The 16,861-nt window shown below is 47.4% G+C and overlaps 1 protein-coding gene across 2 annotated transcripts in view; it reads right to left on the reverse strand.

The window, feature by feature from the left end:
• Positions 1-346: 346 nt before the first annotated feature.
• The window catches only part of PDGFD (platelet derived growth factor D), a 218,981-nt gene continuing 202,466 nt past the window's right edge, over positions 347-16,861 (reverse strand). For both annotated transcript variants that reach the window (XM_032844078.1, XM_032844077.1), the window contains exons 6-7: positions 12,374-12,588; positions 347-2,979 (exon numbers count right to left, since the gene is read on the reverse strand). In XM_032844078.1, coding sequence (XP_032699969.1) covers positions 2,854-2,979; positions 12,374-12,588 — 341 coding nt within the window. In that variant the 3' untranslated portion in view covers positions 347-2,853. The remainder of the gene's footprint in view (positions 2,980-12,373; positions 12,589-16,861) is intronic.

Below are 16,861 nucleotides of genomic sequence, written 5' to 3' on the forward strand. Positions count from 1 at the left end.
TGATGTCAGGCCCCCAAGGAAGAGACAGGCTGTGAACTGTCTTCAGGGAGGGATGTCAGATGCGACTCTGTTTTATTAAAAGGCCGGTGGGGAAACAAACAGTCCAAGAGGCACAATGGCATAGCAGAACAGCAAAACTCGAACCCCGTCCGGTTGCCCAGCCTCGGCACAGGGACGGAGCCAAAACCTGCTGTTAGGGGACAAGGTTCGCGCCCTTCCTACTTCCCAAAATGAAGCCCACAGATGTCACCCCGTCCCGTCACCCCGAGACTTGCATGCGTTGGTGAAAGTAAGGTCGTAACACTGTACTCCTTTCAAAAGTGCCGTTGGGGACTAAATAACAGAGTAGTTTTGTTCAAAAGCAACATACATTTTTCACGAAGATAAGAGCCATATTACATTTGCTATAGAAGAATGCGGCAAGAGGAAAAAAGTGCGTGTTGCCGATATGACAAAACACAACCAATTCCGCTTATGAAAGTGTTCTGCCCCATAAGAACGTAGTGAATGAAAGGCATTATTCCAGGTGAGCGAGCCACGCGGAAATGCGGGTTTATTAGGGATTGTTTTGAAATGTAATTTGTATGGCGAGCTTTTCTATTCCTCTGATGGCAATGGAACAGATTTATTGGCTACACGTTGCAAGTGCAACAGATAACAGATAACCAAGGGAGACGTTTTAATAAAACACTCAGGAAAGAAGAAAGGAAAGTGAGTGAATATGCCTGCTTCCATTTCAGCTAATAAATAAAGGGCACAGAGAGGGCTTTAACCGAAAACCATCCCGGTTATTGCAGCCTGGAAGGTTTATTGAAAACCGGGGAGAGCACTCTCATCTTTCACACTTCCGCGACGGCGTGAGCGGCACAAGCCACCGTCAGGGGACACACATTTGATCTGGGCACCCAAGCTGATGTTTTCACGGTGGACTTGCACGTGGCCGTGAAGGGGACCAGCAGGTCCCTGACCGGGAGGGTGTCTGCTTGGGATACTTCTGACTGTGCTCTGGGATTCTGGGCAACTAAACAAGGCAGGGATTCCCGCCCTCACCCCTCCGCGGCGAGAACACTGGGTGCTTCTAGGGCACTTTCACATCGTCAATAAGCAGTGGCCTTCGTCTCCTAGAGCTGAGAGGGAAAGAGGCTACGAGTGAGGACGGTGGGGAAGGTGGTCCATGCTTTGAAGTCCAGGTGTATTTCGACCCCGCACCTGAGCACTGGGCTGGTGCAGCCCACATCATACACCCCTCACTCAAACCGGTCCTGGTCACTAGGGCCCTAGACTCACGGGAGAAGTCGGCTCTCCTTTTTTTGTTTCCAGGCAGCAAGAAAAGTGGGACTCTCTCCGAGTGGCCCTGGGGCTATCCGGATTTCAGTGTTTCTCTCTGTCTTGAGCCTGGAGAATGATGAATTGCTTCCTACTCCGGGACCCAGTCTCCTTTCTAATAGACATTGGGGAGCCTGGGAGGGAAAAATGAGAAGACCGCCGATCCGAACTCAAGGTTTCTAGCGGTGGAGCAAGGCCAAATTTGTGTTCCTGTAACTTGCAGGACAGCCTTCTAAGAATGAGCTCCGCAGATCTGGAGAGAACCACAGACTCCAGACCTGATTCCACTTAGTTTAGAAAAAGGAATTCAGAATGGTGAGTGAGGGTACAATTAGGAAGTTACATCAATAAAACCGGGTGGTTTTAATACAGGAAAGCTTTTAGGCTATAAATAATTCAGGATGTTTGCCAAATTTAAATGCCATTATAAATCCACGTTTGTATATCAGAGAGACGGGAGCACGAATGCAAGAGATAAAATGGACTGGCATAGTTTGGAGAGGTTTGGATCCACTATTATTAAGGACCCAATCAAATACTCCATCCGATTTCCAGTTCCGTTACTGTCTCTATGTTCACTGTTCTTACTTTCAACTACCCAAGTCTTTCAACGAACACTAGTTGGAAAGGGTCATACAGAGTCCCCATGCCATTTTCCAAAGGAGTTATTTCTGTGGAGGTGTATTCCAGAAGGAAACAATTCAGATTTCTGCTACAGTTAATAAACTGTCTCTGGGAGGATTATAATAATAAACCTTCTGAGAAATTTTTTGGAGACAGGTGTTCAATGAATTTGCATGCCTCAGCAAGATGCAGAAAAAGACTCAATGACTTACTTTCTAAAGCATCTATATTATTATGGCATGCTTCTGGAGATGGGCAAGTATTGTCTACCTAGGTAAGCACGTAGTGTGTCCCATGGGAAACATGGTTATGTCTGTGCCTTTGTCCCAGAATCCATAGTTTTCCTTATTTTTCTTTATAGTTAAGATGTATATATAAGAAAAGCTCATTTATTGGTTTTTAATATACAAGGTGCTTTCTTTAAAAGAGCAAGCTCCAAGATTGTTTTGTGATTCAAATTTTAAAATAACCTAAATAATCTTCTGAATCTTCCAAGGTCATGTTTCCTGTATTTAATATGTCCCTGAATTTGTCAAAAGATTTTTAAGGGTCTAAATGATGCCACCATGCATCAGCTCTGATGTACCTCGTTGTAGACACGGAATAAACCGTTTGTTGTATTGACACAGAGACGTGAAGAGTAAGACCGTATGTGTATGTACATGTACGGATTCTCTGACACTATTATTGGCTGCAATCCTATATTCTGGGCTATAGACATTGACGATATACCTTGCTACTTGCCACGGCTAACCAAGCTGGGTTGAAACTCAGCAACCACTTGTATTCATTGCTTTGCAGGTTAGTAGTTAAGTTCGGCTGCTGGGAGGAAAAGGGTCTCTCGCCACACCCTCCTCAAACTAAGGATTCATTCGTGCTCAGTGTAAGTGTGTGCACACCCCTTTATCGAGGCGGTCTTGAGCTGCAGACACAGTCACAGCGCTCGTGATGGTCCAGCTGGATGTCGACGAGAGCCATGTGCTTTGCTCTGCCCCTCCTCTTGAAATGGCCCGGCTCAAACTTCAACACCTAGGACCAGAAGCACAGTGCCTGTTAGAAAGCCCAGAGGGTTTAGCACAAGGAGATGCCCCTTCTGCTCTTTATGACAACTGGCTCCCAACCCTTTGAGAAGCCAATAAGAACTATGGGCTTGCAATGATGACGCCCTCACGTTAATATTTTTACAACTGTCAACTTCCCGACGAGGGCAGCGTGGTCACCTGATCACAGGGTAACACCAACAGCATCACCCGCGGGCGGCACCAGGATGAGCTCCAGGGTCCCGGTGGGCACTTACAACAGCTTTCCAAGGGCTCGTTTTGTGCCAAGTGCTGCTCCAAACACCGTTATAAATATTCTTTGAATAGAGCATATGTTACGGATAAATACAATACCGAGTATGGATTATTTCTGGAAACAGAACAACGGATAGTGTCATGAATGTGAATACGCCAGTGTGGCTAAATGTTTGATGTAATGCCCTGATGTAACGCCTGATGAAGGTGCGTAGTGGCCATAATTACTTGAAAATGGGTATATGTCCTTATCCATTTGTCAAAATGCAATACCTTTTGCAATTTAAAACAGACCAGGCTCCACTAGAATTTTTCTACCTCAATACTGTATTGATACAGTGTTTCTTCATAAAGTATATCCTTAATCTTTTAAGTTAATAAGTTGATTGGAATGATGTGGGGCTGGAGAGCATCATGCTAAGGGAAGTAAGTTAGAGAAAGACAAATACCAAATGATTGCACTCAAATGTGGAATATAAGAAACAAAGCAGATGAGCAAAGTGGGGGAAAAAGAGAGAAAGAGGCAAACCAAGAAACAGACTGAGCTACAGAGATGACACTGCTGGACTCACCAGAGGGGAGGCGGGTGGGGGACAGGGGAACAGGACGGGGCTGAAGGAGGGCACCTGCCGTGATGAGCTCCGGGTGGGGAAGGAAGTGTTGAATCAGTGTGTTGTACACCAGAAACTAGCATCATGTGGTATGTTAACACACTGGAATTTAAATAAAAACTTAAAAAAATCTAAGTTGAAATATACTTTTAGTATGTTTACATGGAAGCTAACTTCTTCTCTGCAAAGGCCTTCACCGAAATCAAACGTTACTCGTCTCAGACACGATGCCGTGGAAACCATACACGCGCTCCCACCAACACGATCTCGTCAGTCCACTTCTCCTCTATATGCTCTCAGACTCCTGTCCACCGTCAGTTCGGATTTTTTTTCCCATTTTCCTTTCAGACTCTGAACTCCAGCAGGCACTACCATACAACGATATTGTATGTTATAGTTTTCCAAGGATGAGCACAGACACATTATTTCTTCTCCCCTCCGACAAACCTTGTCACGTAGTAGTGGACGGGTCCTTATCCCCGTTTTATAGACGGGGGTACCGAGATCCTCAAGGAGGCCGCGTGCCTTGTGCGGGGTCTTCCGGCCACTGCAACTTGTGCACTGGGCTGTCCGCTAGGGTTCTAGCACCCTGGCACCCATGCCCTTTGATGTGCCTGTGATTTCCTTGTGTCTCCAAGGGCTGTCAGGCTCCACGTGGGAGCCAGAGCGGGGACGCCCCTGGCATATGCTGGTCCCAGGTGAAGGCTACATGTGGCAAAATCTTGCTTTGGACTCTGTGGGACATTTCATGGTACTCCTCCGCTTCTTGACCAGGAATTCCTTCCTAGCCGTTTGCTCGTCTTCACGTCATTAGCTGCTTGGGAGCCATGAACAGACCCAAACCCTCGACTAGGAAAAGCCAGGTGCAGAGTCCTCATCGCTTGTCTCCCTGTATGAAGCCAGGCTGGGCCATGGGGACCCCAGGGAGGAGGAGAACAGATCAGTTCGTTTCTTCCATGTTCGATCACGCTACAGAGTCTGCACTCGGCGAATACAGAGCGGGACACGGATTCCCACCTGCAGCAGAGCTCCCGACGGATGCTCATGAGCGCACGGGGGTGGGGGCACTCGACGAGAGCCCTGCCAGAGGCACAGACACTCGAAACTATCTGCTGTTGGTAAACTTAGTCCAAATGGCCATTCTCCGAGCTAATTCTGTTGTTCTCTTTCCCTCCTGCGACTCGACTACTCTGACGGTCTGTGTCACCAATTCCACCCGATTTATTTTGTGTCCTAGTTTGGATCAAAGCGCTTCGAGGACAGCGGAAACAACGACTCACGGTACTGATGCCACACGCTGTCCTAAGGGGCTTTTTTGCAAATATTATTTGGATTTCCCTGCAACATATTAGTACTTTTCTAATTTTCATACGTGAGGAAAGAGAGAGGTTAAGCTACTTGCCCACCGTTACGGAGCTGGCACTGGGACTTGACCCCACGTGGCTGAGCTCGCCTATGCCACGGGAACTTACGTGTGGACGGCCCGCGAGCACGCTGCGCACACAGCAGCGGCTGAAGCAGCACCCCGGGCTGGGGGCGGTGCCATCGGAGCCGTGAACGCTCCTGCTCTCTCCTGTTCACCCCCCTCCTCCGCCGCATCTCCTCTCGTCACCTCCCTCCCTGCACCTCCAACAAACCCGGGGGACAGACGCACAAGCCAGGAGATAAAGCAGGGTCCAGAAACAGGGCCCCACCCTTTGGGCGGCTTGTAACGCTTCACAGTTTTGGAAAATTTGAGGTACCATGAGCAGAACCACAGTGGTATGTGCCTTCCATGTGCGGCCGCCAGGTGCTCGCCTGCTGGGAACTCGAGGGGAAACAAAGAGATGTTGCTTCTTCATTTAAAAAACAAACAAAAAGACCCCCCCCCCAAAAAAAAATACCCACCCAGCAACAGTGGTTGCAGAATGTCTGACATTTTGGGCACCGAACAGCCCCACCCATGATGGCCCAGAAGTGCAGCTGAGCTCTGTCCGGGCAGCGCGCTTGGAAGGCGTTATAGGCTCGAGCCCCACAGCTCTGCCGAGAACTTCTCCGTCCGATGTGCGTTAGTCGCTATTGTCCAAGACTCTACGTTAACCAGACGGGGGTCTGCAGATGGAGGGGAGGGAAATGAGTCCAAAGATGTGAGTGTCTGAAGAGCATGACTGTCACAAGAGCCTAATGAGCAGTGATGACCGGCCCCTGGCCTCCCGGGGCTCTTTGTGTTCTCATTTGACGGCCAACAGAAGAGCCTGGCGACGGTGTGAGCACAGAGCCCAGGTGGTTCTTCTAACCGGTCTCCTGATGGTTCAGGGATTTTCCCGGTATTTTATATTAAGCAACGTGAGCATGGTATGTATGTGTTTTGCTGATAAGAAGAGAAAAAAATGAATTGGCAGACACTCTCCCAGACGAGACCGGAAAGCACTGTTTGAACGAAGCGGATATCGGGCTGCTTTCCCGGCTGATCACAGCGCTGATGTTCAAAGCTCTCAGACCATGTAATAGTCTGAGGTTCAGGTACGCCGCACTGAGAGGAGGAAGAAAGCAAAATTGACTTGAGAGAGCACGGAAAGTTAAAAGAGAAATGAAAAGCTTTTATCTGGGAAGGCAAACTGGCTGGTTATAGGTTATCTGCTCACTTTTAAAGGGAAGGAAGGAACCACTGAATTAATTTCAGCCACCGAAGGACACGTACTAATAAGACCATCCCAAAATGCTTTCCTATTTTCTGAGCTAGGGCTCACAGCTGCGAGCGCACCCCAAAATAAAAACCCACTGACGACCCGCGAGCCATTTCTTACTGCCTGTGGGTGGAAACCCTGAGCCCTCTCCACCACCCGGAGAACCACATGAGTCCAGGCAAAGTTGACTTGGACTAACTGGAGAAGGACTAAACCGGGTGGTGGCTTGCGCAACGCTACACAAAGTCAAAGATGCTCAATCTGCAAATTACCACATCACGAAAGATTTTTCGCTTCATTTACTCGCCTCGTTGCCAATAAACCACTGAATGAATCATTGCCATAAAGCTATTCCACTAATAAAACAAGACTAGGCAGAAAAGCTATCTGCTGAGTTGGGTTCTTCTTTATTGGGAATATTAAAAAAAAAAGGTTAATGCCTTTAATAGTTCTCAGATTAATGGCTGACATAGGAACACAAACACATATTTCAGGACAAATGCATTGTATGAGCTGGAACCATTAAGAGTTTATTTGAGATTCTTCCCAACTTCTAAAGCAGGCTGTACTCCATATACATAGCTTCTGATCTTTAAAAAAAAAAACAACTTCCTATTTTTGCTTCCCTTTTGAGCTTTTCCATGCTTCTAGACTTCATGAAAAATGTGCAGAGAGTTTAGATTTTTAAGGGCTGCTAGACATTTTTCTGAAACCTAAGTGATTATGAACGAAAACATCTCGAGAAGGGATAACACATTATTTTCTGCCAGATAATTACCGAGCTTGCGGGCAGCAGTCCCAGCAGACCCGGAGCCTCGCAGCGGAAGGACTGACTGCATGTGGTAAGATAGGGTACTCAGTAAGAAAGACACCGACGACAGAGTTTAGGAACAATTCCCTGGCTGATGAAGTCTGCAGGGGGCCAGAGTCTGGGGTTGTGGTCAGGGTCCATAAAACGCTCATGAATACTGGAAATCCAATCTTGCTCTCTGTAGACGTTACGTTTTCTGGGAGGACACGGGGGCTACTGTGAGGGTCCACCCAGCTGCAGTCCAGCCTTGAAAGAGCGAAGCAGTTCCCTAATTTCAACAGCACCTTACAGGGCTCATGTCTACCCACTGCAGAAAATGTAATGGACGGCTGACTGGGCACCACATTCAGAGGGCAGAATTGGCATGGACGACCATTCATGTCACAGATGGTCTTGTCTACCTGAGGGGGAGCACGGCCCAAGGCAGGTGTGCGAAGCGATGGCAGAAAGCTAGATCTACAGGGGAAGGAACATGCACATTCGGCTGTACTGAAATGCAGGGCCCATTCACTTGGGGAGCCATCGAGGCTGCAGGGAAGCCAGACCTCTCAGAAAACTCCACCCACGTCTCTTCTGGACTTTCCAGTCTTCTACCCTCACATCTGTCCAGTAGCCCCATGAGCCAAGTGTCACTGTTATCCCCGATACGTGAGTGAATTTTTCCATCAACGTTAACTGCTGATTGTCCGGTCCTATCTTTACTCCTTGATGTTGACCTAGCACTGCCACCTCCAATTTGCTTCTATTCCTTGTGTAAGGTAAGGTAGGATGTGGGGGGTAGGATGGTGTAATGGTTAATGGATGCCATGTCATTTCAAGTCTGCCTGGGAACCCCAAATTGGGGGTTATTGTGGGGAGGAACTGAAGAACTCCTAGGCCCCTAGGCTGCCTTCCACACGGCAAAGCTGGAACCAGGGGCCACATCTTCCTTCCGGTCAGACAGTGTTGTGCTCTATTGCCCCGTCTCATTGCAAACACAGGAAAAGCCCCGGGAGCGTGGTCTCACAGTCTCACCCAAAGAGACAGAAAGAGGATGAAGCAGGGAGACTCTCCTTACTCTAGAAATGCCATTTCCAGAGAAAGGAACCAAGTTTTCTTGACTTTTGTTACGGTTGGTTAGAATCATAACTCCAAATCTCATTGCTTTTGCCACAGAGAAGAAACTCTTCACAAACTCATTTTGTTTCCTGTCTCCTTGATCTCAATTTCCCATTTTAGCTAAATTTGTTTCTATACCAGATGCTTAAAACATGTAAAAACCTAAAAGTATGATTATTTTATCCCAAGTCTGAAGCTCAACAGTTTAAAACCTCTAATTAATCTTTTTTCATATATAAACATGTGCTTACACGTCCTGACTCTTAAGCTGTTAATAGGAAGCAGATTTTTAATATAAAATTCTAGAGCAAAATAAAAAGAATCTTCTAAAGTCATTATTTTTTTCCACTTGGTCCAGAAACAGAGATGGGTCTAGGCTGTGTTTTTCAATACGGCAACCCCCAGCCATGTGTAGCTATCTACATTTACATAAGTTAAAATCACATAGAATTCAAAGTCCGATCTCCTGTTTGTGTCGGGTCCTCGTCAAGTGCCAACTAGCCACACGTCACTGGCGACTGCCGTACTGGGAGGGGCAGGTAGGGAATGCTCCCTTCACTGTAGAAAGTTCTACTCGACACGATGGACAGTTAACAACAGCATTGAGACAAAATCACGAGAGGAGGGACAGAGAAATTAACTCTGATCTCTCTCTCTCTTCTGCTCTGTGAATTTTTGGCTGTTGCCTGAATGTCCATAGATAGGGAACCAGAGGATGACAAACAGCTAAGGTAACCTTATTTCTGGGGAAGATCCTGCTCCTTCATGGCACATTATCAAGGCAAGATGGGACCTGAAATAACAGCATCTACACGGTATGTTCTCTGGAAACTTCCTTCTGAAAACTCACTACCCCAAAGTAATTTTGTATCCTATGCATTCCAAGAGGCTGCAAAGAACTATTATTAGCAAACAGGGAAAATGCCTTAAAGGATACCTACAAGCTTTGGAGAACAGGAAATCATAAAGAAGGTAACACTAAATCGCACCGGTGGTGGTGGTGGGGGGGGGACACGCTCAACCCCCTGCTTGGGAAACAGCGTGACCCAAGAAAAGAACAATTATCTAAGCTTCATTAGGAGCTTTATAATTTTTCCCATTTTATGCCTTAAACGCCGAGTGCTGAAATATTTGTGCAGAGTCACACAGGCCTGCTTATGTGACAAGTTCCAGTTACCCCTTAAGGGTGCTCACGGCCCACGGAAACTCATTTCACATCTCATCAGTTATAAGCAGCAGCTGGGGAAACTGATTTTTCGTGTCTCTGGGTTAGAGCACAGATACAGAATAGAAAAAAGAATCAGGATTTTTCCCTAACGAGCCAGGCTCAAGCCACCCCCACTGCTGGAAAGGGAACAAGCCTCTACTCTTTCCCTGGGGCACTCAGCAGAGGGATCACTGTGACATGTTGCAAGGTATTTTAGGAGCCGGGGGTCGAGGAGCCAGACATGTTTGTGTCAGGTATGCGGCGGCTGAGAGAGTGATCGATGTTGTTTTGTCCCTTTGTCCAGAGCCTGGCAGAGTGACTTTGTGCAGAGCGGCTTTGTGCAGAGCTCTGCAGACCCCAGAAGTAAAAATACTACGCTACAGTGTTTCAAAGAGCTGCTTCAGAGAGCAGCTTCAAAAAGATGCTGGCATCTCAGACCTGCTCCTGTGATGAGCAGAGATCAAGGGCTTCCCTTTCTAGATATTAATTGTGAACAGGAATTTACAGGTAACTGCTCGGGTAGGCAGACAGAGACAAGAAAAGAAGCAAGAAAAGGACCCTTCAGAGTTCTTTAGCATTCACTGTCTGGAATGTGAGGGGTTTTTGTTTTGTTTTGTTTTGTTTCTTTTAAAGGGGTGGTGTGCACGTTCAATTCTGCCATTTCTGCAATAAACAATATAAAAAATGAAGCTGTAACTTCAAACTGAGTGGAGTCCAGAGAAAAATAAAGCACCCTACAGATAGATCAAAGGCCTGTACTTAACTGTTTTTCCTCCGCATTTATGCCTAGAGTGATCTTGTCACTTGCTAGATTATTTTAATTCTAGCGTGATTACTGCATTCGGCACTGATCCTCAGGGTCTGACTAAACATTACAAAATTCATGTTCTTAGATGCAAAGGACAACATCCTATCTAGAGTTCATCAGGTCATACAAAAATAAAACACAATGAAAGCAGGAGGATTTTTTTTTTTTTTTTGTTCCCCTTGAAAACTGCAGGGTGGAGTAAGGAATTCTTATGACTAAGAAAATAAGCTCTATGGAAGTCTAAAATAATGTGTTTCTCCCATGTGAGGTAAGCCTGGTCCCTGTGGCATTTAATTTCCTACACTTCCCAAGTTGGAAATACCAGTTATGACGTCTCCGTTCTCATTTAGCTCCCGTCACCTCCTTAAACTTGTTTGTATTGTCTTACTGTTTTCAGGACTAAAAAAAGAAAAACAAAAACCTTTTAAAAGCTGGAGGTTTTATTTAGTGGTCACGCTTTGCTCCTTTGTTTTGGTGGATACAAAAGGAAAAGCAACACAAACAATCAGTTCTAATGGTAATGTCTGCTTCATTGTTTAGATTATGTTCTTAAACACATTTCGGTATGATGTTTCACATCTTACAAAAGGCATTCCAGGGCTGCCTGGGTGGCTCAGTGGGTTAAGCCTCTGCCTTCAGCTCAGGTCATGATCTCAGGGTCCTGGGATCAAGTCCTGCATCGGGCTCTCTGCTAGGCAGGGAGCCTGCTTCCTCCTCTCTCTCTCCCTGCCTCTCGAGTGCCTACTTGTGATCTCTCTCTGTCAAATAAATAAAATCTTAAAAAAAAAAAAAAAAAGCATTACATATGCACTATTTTATTTGAGCCCCAGAACCACTCTATAAGTGGTTATCTGTTATAATATCTTAGTCCCATTTCACATATGTGAAAACTGAGTCTCCATATTTGTGACTTGGAAATGCTCCCACGATTGGGAAGTAGCAGCTGTTGCCAAGGTCAGGGACAGCTCTGAGCTCCCCTTGAATCCGTTAATGCTCAATAAAGTGCTATGTGTTCAAAAAGGAAAAGCAGTGTTACTAGTGATAGGAACATAGAGTCAGGAACACAGGGTTCTGCAGAACTCTGTTCTCCCTAAATTTTAGTTCCTCTTTTATCTTCATATTTACTTTTGCTTAGTTTTGCCTACTTTCACAGCTGATTTCCCAGGTAGCACTCAGCAGTCTTTAGGAAAAAATGGTACTTTTAGAAGAAAAATAATATCCTATTTAGAGAATTAAAAACTCTCTAAACATCTTCTGTCAATTTACATTTTGCTGTCTTCACTCTCCTAAATTTCTTAAGGACTTGACTGCATTCAAGTTTGGCCCTTAGAATTTTCTTAAAGTGACCTAAATTTTGCCATGACAGCCTTTACAAATGCCACCATATGACTACAAAGAGGTCACGTGAGCTCTGAATCACTGCATCACGCATTTGATCATATAAACAAACAAGGATGTTGTCCCACAGGTTGCTTTATGATGATTAGAAAGCAGAGTCCAAGGGCACCTGGGTGGCTTGGTCGGTAAGGTGTCTGCCTTCGGCTCATTCATGATCTTGGGGTCCTGGGATCAAGCCTGGCATGGGGCACCCCGCTCAGCAGGGAGTCTGCTTCTACCTCTCCCTTTGATCCCCTCCCCACCTCTCTGCTGTTGCTTTCTCTGAAATGAATAAATAAATGAAATCTTTAAAACAAACAAAAAAAGAATAGAGAAAAGAGTCCATCTTTCAGGATGTACTTAGCCCCTCTAGAGCATTTGGCTTGGTAAGTTTATGTCATGTGTAATTTCAGCTCCCAATCATCCTTCCAGCTGGCTGCCTTTGTGCAGTGAACAACTAGAACAACTGTAACCCATGGCCGGGTCACCCAGCACCCTACCCTAACATTTCCAGCTGGAAAGAGCTCATGCGTGTTTGAGAAGGACATACCTCATGATACTTCTTCACCGTCTTCCCAGAACTGCATGTGCAGGATTTCCAGTTCGCGGTCCCACAGCCACAGTTGCCCCCACAGCGCTGCACGAGGAGGCAGCGGGGAAAGAAGACCACGTGCGTCAGCTTCAGCTCCTCTCTTAAGTTGACGGAATAATTCCTGGGAGTACAGCTGTAGCGCTTGACGTCGTCATTGAGCCTGTCCAAGTCGACTGTAAGGAACACACACAGGTGTGAGCCAGCACCCGACCCGAAGCAAAAGCTCCCAGCATGGGTTTTGGGAAGCGCGTGGGAAGATGCTGTGAGAATGACCTTAATGAGGGCATTGAACCTGTCCTTGGGATCTCATTTATTAACCTCACATGCAAGATGGAAAATCTGATTCTCTTTTGATCCCATCTGCTCTTCAAAATAATAATAATAATAAATCATAATTTAATAAATTATATATAATAAATATTAATACCATGTGTATTAGAAAAAAATGACCATGTTAATAAAAGTATTCATTTGCTTGAAAAGAAAAAATAACAACAGCAAAGAAAAAAACAAAAGACTCAAAAACATGGCTAAATCTTTATCTTGGTTCAATTTCCTTATACTTTTTTTTATATAAAAAAAGAATTCCGAGGAAAGAAAATAAAATGTTCAGCAATTTAAAATAACTACCTTTATCTTAAAAAACAACAACAACAACAAAATACATGGCCTCTCAATTCTCAATAAAACCTGAACTCTAAACCATGATTTAAATATAATTTGAAATCTATCAGGGATGCATTAGGGACAACTACTCTATTATGCTTGCCTGGTGATGCAATTTTACAGGGAAGTATGAAGAAGAAAAGGTTTTAATTTCATTTTGACTCCAAAGTCAACCAAAATGTCCACGAAGCTGGCATTTTGGGGAGTGGGTATTGAGGGGTATTCGTGCCCTGGGTCTTAGATGGCAGCAGCAGAGAGGGCAAGGGCTGGGCTCTGCCCCAAAGCTGTGGCTGCCTCCCTCCTGAGAGCTGGGAAGGCACAGCTGCTTCCAACCTCTGTTTCCTCATCTAGGAAATGTCAACAGCAGAACTTTACCTGTTCCACATCAGAACTTTACCTATTCCACAGCAATACCGAAGGCTGATTCAAGCGTGCCTGGCACGCAGTCAATGCTGATTAGGATTATTCTTCGTGATTCATTTTGATCTTTCTTCCATCTTTCCCTTTCAAGTCAAATGGTTAAAAAAAAAAATCCAGGCCTTTCTCTGGTTCTCTCTGTTGGTCCTGACTCTGGGTCAGTGATAGCCAAGAGGGTATGGTTACTGGGACTTCTGTGAATTAAGACCAACACCCCCAATTTTCAAATTCTAGTCACAGTATGTCCTTGAGTTAAATTTATTTTACTGTGTTTACACAATTTCCATTCAGTGTTCTGCAAAAGCCAGCTAATCCTCTATGCACTTGGGGTACATGCCTCCCGACCACACCCTCGAGGGCCCGGGAGGAATCCCACAAAGGCGAGGCAGACAGCAAGCACCAGGCTGCCTCTGCATTCCAGCCCCTGCGATCGTCTTAGTCTTAAACCCAAACTGGCTGAGGAGCGGCGAGCGTGCTCTTTTGGGGTCGAAGCCAGAGGCTAGGGATGCTGTCGGGAGAACGCAGGGGAGGGAAACCCAAAACAAGGGAGGCTCACGGGGATGAGGGGTCCCCCTCACACCACGAAGTCAGCGGAAGGTCTGGCGATATGGGCAGACGACCCCCTGACTAAGGAATTAACGGCCGTTGGGTTGATGCCCTGCCCTGAGAGTCTTTCCATAGGGGCGACTGGGCTTTGATTCTCTAGGGCAGGGAACTCCCCCGCCCCCACCAGCTTCCTTATGCTGAGCCTGCGACACCGGGGGAGGGCGGGAAGGGGGCAGCTGAAGAAATGCTGAATAACTTCTGTGCATCATGTATGGCTGTTTTCTCCCTTCCTTTGTAAAGACGTGTCCTAAGTTTAGCTATAATCAATCCAGATTTAAATCGAGTGAACTGTGTCTTGGGAAAGGAACCGTTTTATTGCTGCTAAAGCCCTGGAAGTAACTGCCAGCAAAGCAGGAAGGATTACGTAAATGCGTTAGGAAGCGCCGCGTCATCCATTCCAAGTGTCACCTTGAGACAAACAGTGACGCTGGCTGGCGCAGTGCCACGCCATGGACGGGGCTCGTGCCAGCGGCTGCAGCTGCTGAGTATGCTAACGGGGCTCTATCTGGTCGACCGCCGAGCAGTCAACAGGTGCTGTTAGCGAGGAGAAGGGGTTGGGGTGCAGGAAGGCAGAGGGGGACAGGCAGGAGGGCACGTGCTGAGGGTCTCCAGGTCAGCCCCCCACAAAGCACCTTCTACCCATCAGTGCACTTCACCGTCCCCCCCACCCTGTTAAGGCGAACAGGAAATGGGACACTGAGCTTCGGACCTCTTCCCCCTTTGGCCCCAGCTTCTGGCACATCTAGGAGAACGGGGGCATGGCTGTCTCCGAAAGCCAAAGGAAGAAGAGCTCCCTGGTGCCGTAGGACGTCTGGGGTGGGAACAGGTGCAGCCTTCTCCCCAGGATAGCCAGAGCGCCAAGACAGCATGCCTCTCCCGGGGATTTAGCTAAGCCTCAATGTGCCCTCAGCAAACCGGGGAGAGGCACGTCCTCCTGCCTCATCTGGAAGCAGGACTCTTCACATCACGTAAGTGCTTTACTGACCAGCACTGGTCGCCTCCGTTCCCTGCCCACCGGGAAGAGATGTACGACGCGGTCCATTCTAGCATCAGGTCGCCGATGTGACCGCTCCGGCCGTGGCCCGGGGTTAACTCCCTAGCATCCAGCTGCCCTGTGTCTCCGGGGACTGAAACCACCAAGGCACTTGGCATAAAACGTGCTTCTGAGCAGATGCAAACAGCTGCAGGTGTGACTGTGGGCGTTCTGCAGGGGACACTGAGCTCCCTGTCAAAGGGGACAGGTGAGGCGGTGCCCAGAGCAGGATGCTGGGCAGCAGGCGGAGTGGTGAGCAAACGTCGGGGCCTTCCTGGATGGGGGCTCGGCTTGAGCCTTTGGAGGGAGATCCAGGGAGAAGGCTTTGCTTTCCATTCCTGCTTCGGTCTCCAGACAGGAACAGGACAGGGCAGCAAGGAAGTCCCCAATGTAATTCAAGGCCGGAATTTCATTGATTTTCCCTTATTTCACCCTGGTGTACGTAATGTTATAATCCCTCGTTTGCTGCCCTTTCGAGTTTGAGTCTTGTCTTTCCACGGATCTTTGACATCAGTTTTCTGGGTTGGGCACTGACAATCTGTTCAAAGGGCCGAGAAGGGGCCACCGTCCTCAGAGGCTTTCCCTGGACATATTAGTCCAATGTGGGGCCCGGCACAGGGCAGTGGGAGAGCCGCTCTTCTTGTAGCCCTGGCCTCAAAGCACAAGTTCTTTGCAGGAGATCCTTGTGCTGTGATGAGTTCTGGGGTCTGAGCACGGGGTGGGGATGTGTCAAGCAGGAGATAGCATTCAGTCTCCGACCCACTGAGGCTCAAGTGTGGAAAGACAGGATGGAGAGTCAGCCTGGTCTGGGTGATCCCAGCCACCCAGGCTAGAGTCTGAATCCAGGCTTTCTCTTGCCTCCGCACACTTCTGACTGTGGTCTGAAGATCTGAAGGCGGGCGGGCGGGTGGTTGCGGGGGCAAAGAGCAGCTTCCATGAACCACCCTGGGGTCTCCCCACTGGAGGACTACTCGCTGGTTTCCCAGGTCTGTGACAGACCGTGACCTGCCATTTTCAAGATGTTGCCAGTGACGTACCCCCAAGCCTGTGAGCCCCGAGCACACACACTCATTTATCGGGTTCCGCTGGAGAAGTACGCCAGCTTCTGGCTGACCGCCTAGAGCCTACTTTCTCCTTTGGCATCGACCAACATAATGTGTTTCTCCATCGCCCCCAAACTGAAGGAGCCCACGTCTATGCACGATCTGCATCTGAAGAAGAAATGAAGACAAGCACCTTCTTGCCCTCGCCGGCCTGTGGTCTTAGCCATGAAAACCGGTGGCAAGCCCACGCAGAGAGCTGAACGGATTGATAACAAAAAATCTGTCTTCAGAGGGAACCCATGCTGGGGTCCTAGCAACCGTTTTTACAGGACAGATACAGCCGCGATAGGCACGCCTCCCTCACTGTGTCGCGTCTCGCTTCACCACACTTGCAGATACTTGTAGACGCTGCCCTTTTTCACAAAGTGGAGGTGTGTGGCAACACGAGTTGTACAAATCAGCATTTGTCCCCTTTGTCGCATTTTGATAAATCTCACAATATTTCAGACTTTTCCATTATTATGGTATCTGTTACAGTGATCTGTGATCAGCGATTGGGGCTCACTCAAAGCTCAGGTGACGGGTAAGCATTTTTACTTCTAAAGCCTTTTTTAACCAAGCTATGAACATGGTTTCTTCCGACATAATGCGATTGCACCCTTGGCGGACGACAGCACGGCG

Source organism: Lontra canadensis, unplaced genomic scaffold (assembly GCF_010015895.1).
Source record: "Lontra canadensis isolate GAN:19392208 unplaced genomic scaffold, GSC_riverotter_1.0 scaffold147, whole genome shotgun sequence".
Taxonomy (NCBI): Eukaryota; Metazoa; Chordata; class Mammalia; order Carnivora; family Mustelidae; genus Lontra; species Lontra canadensis.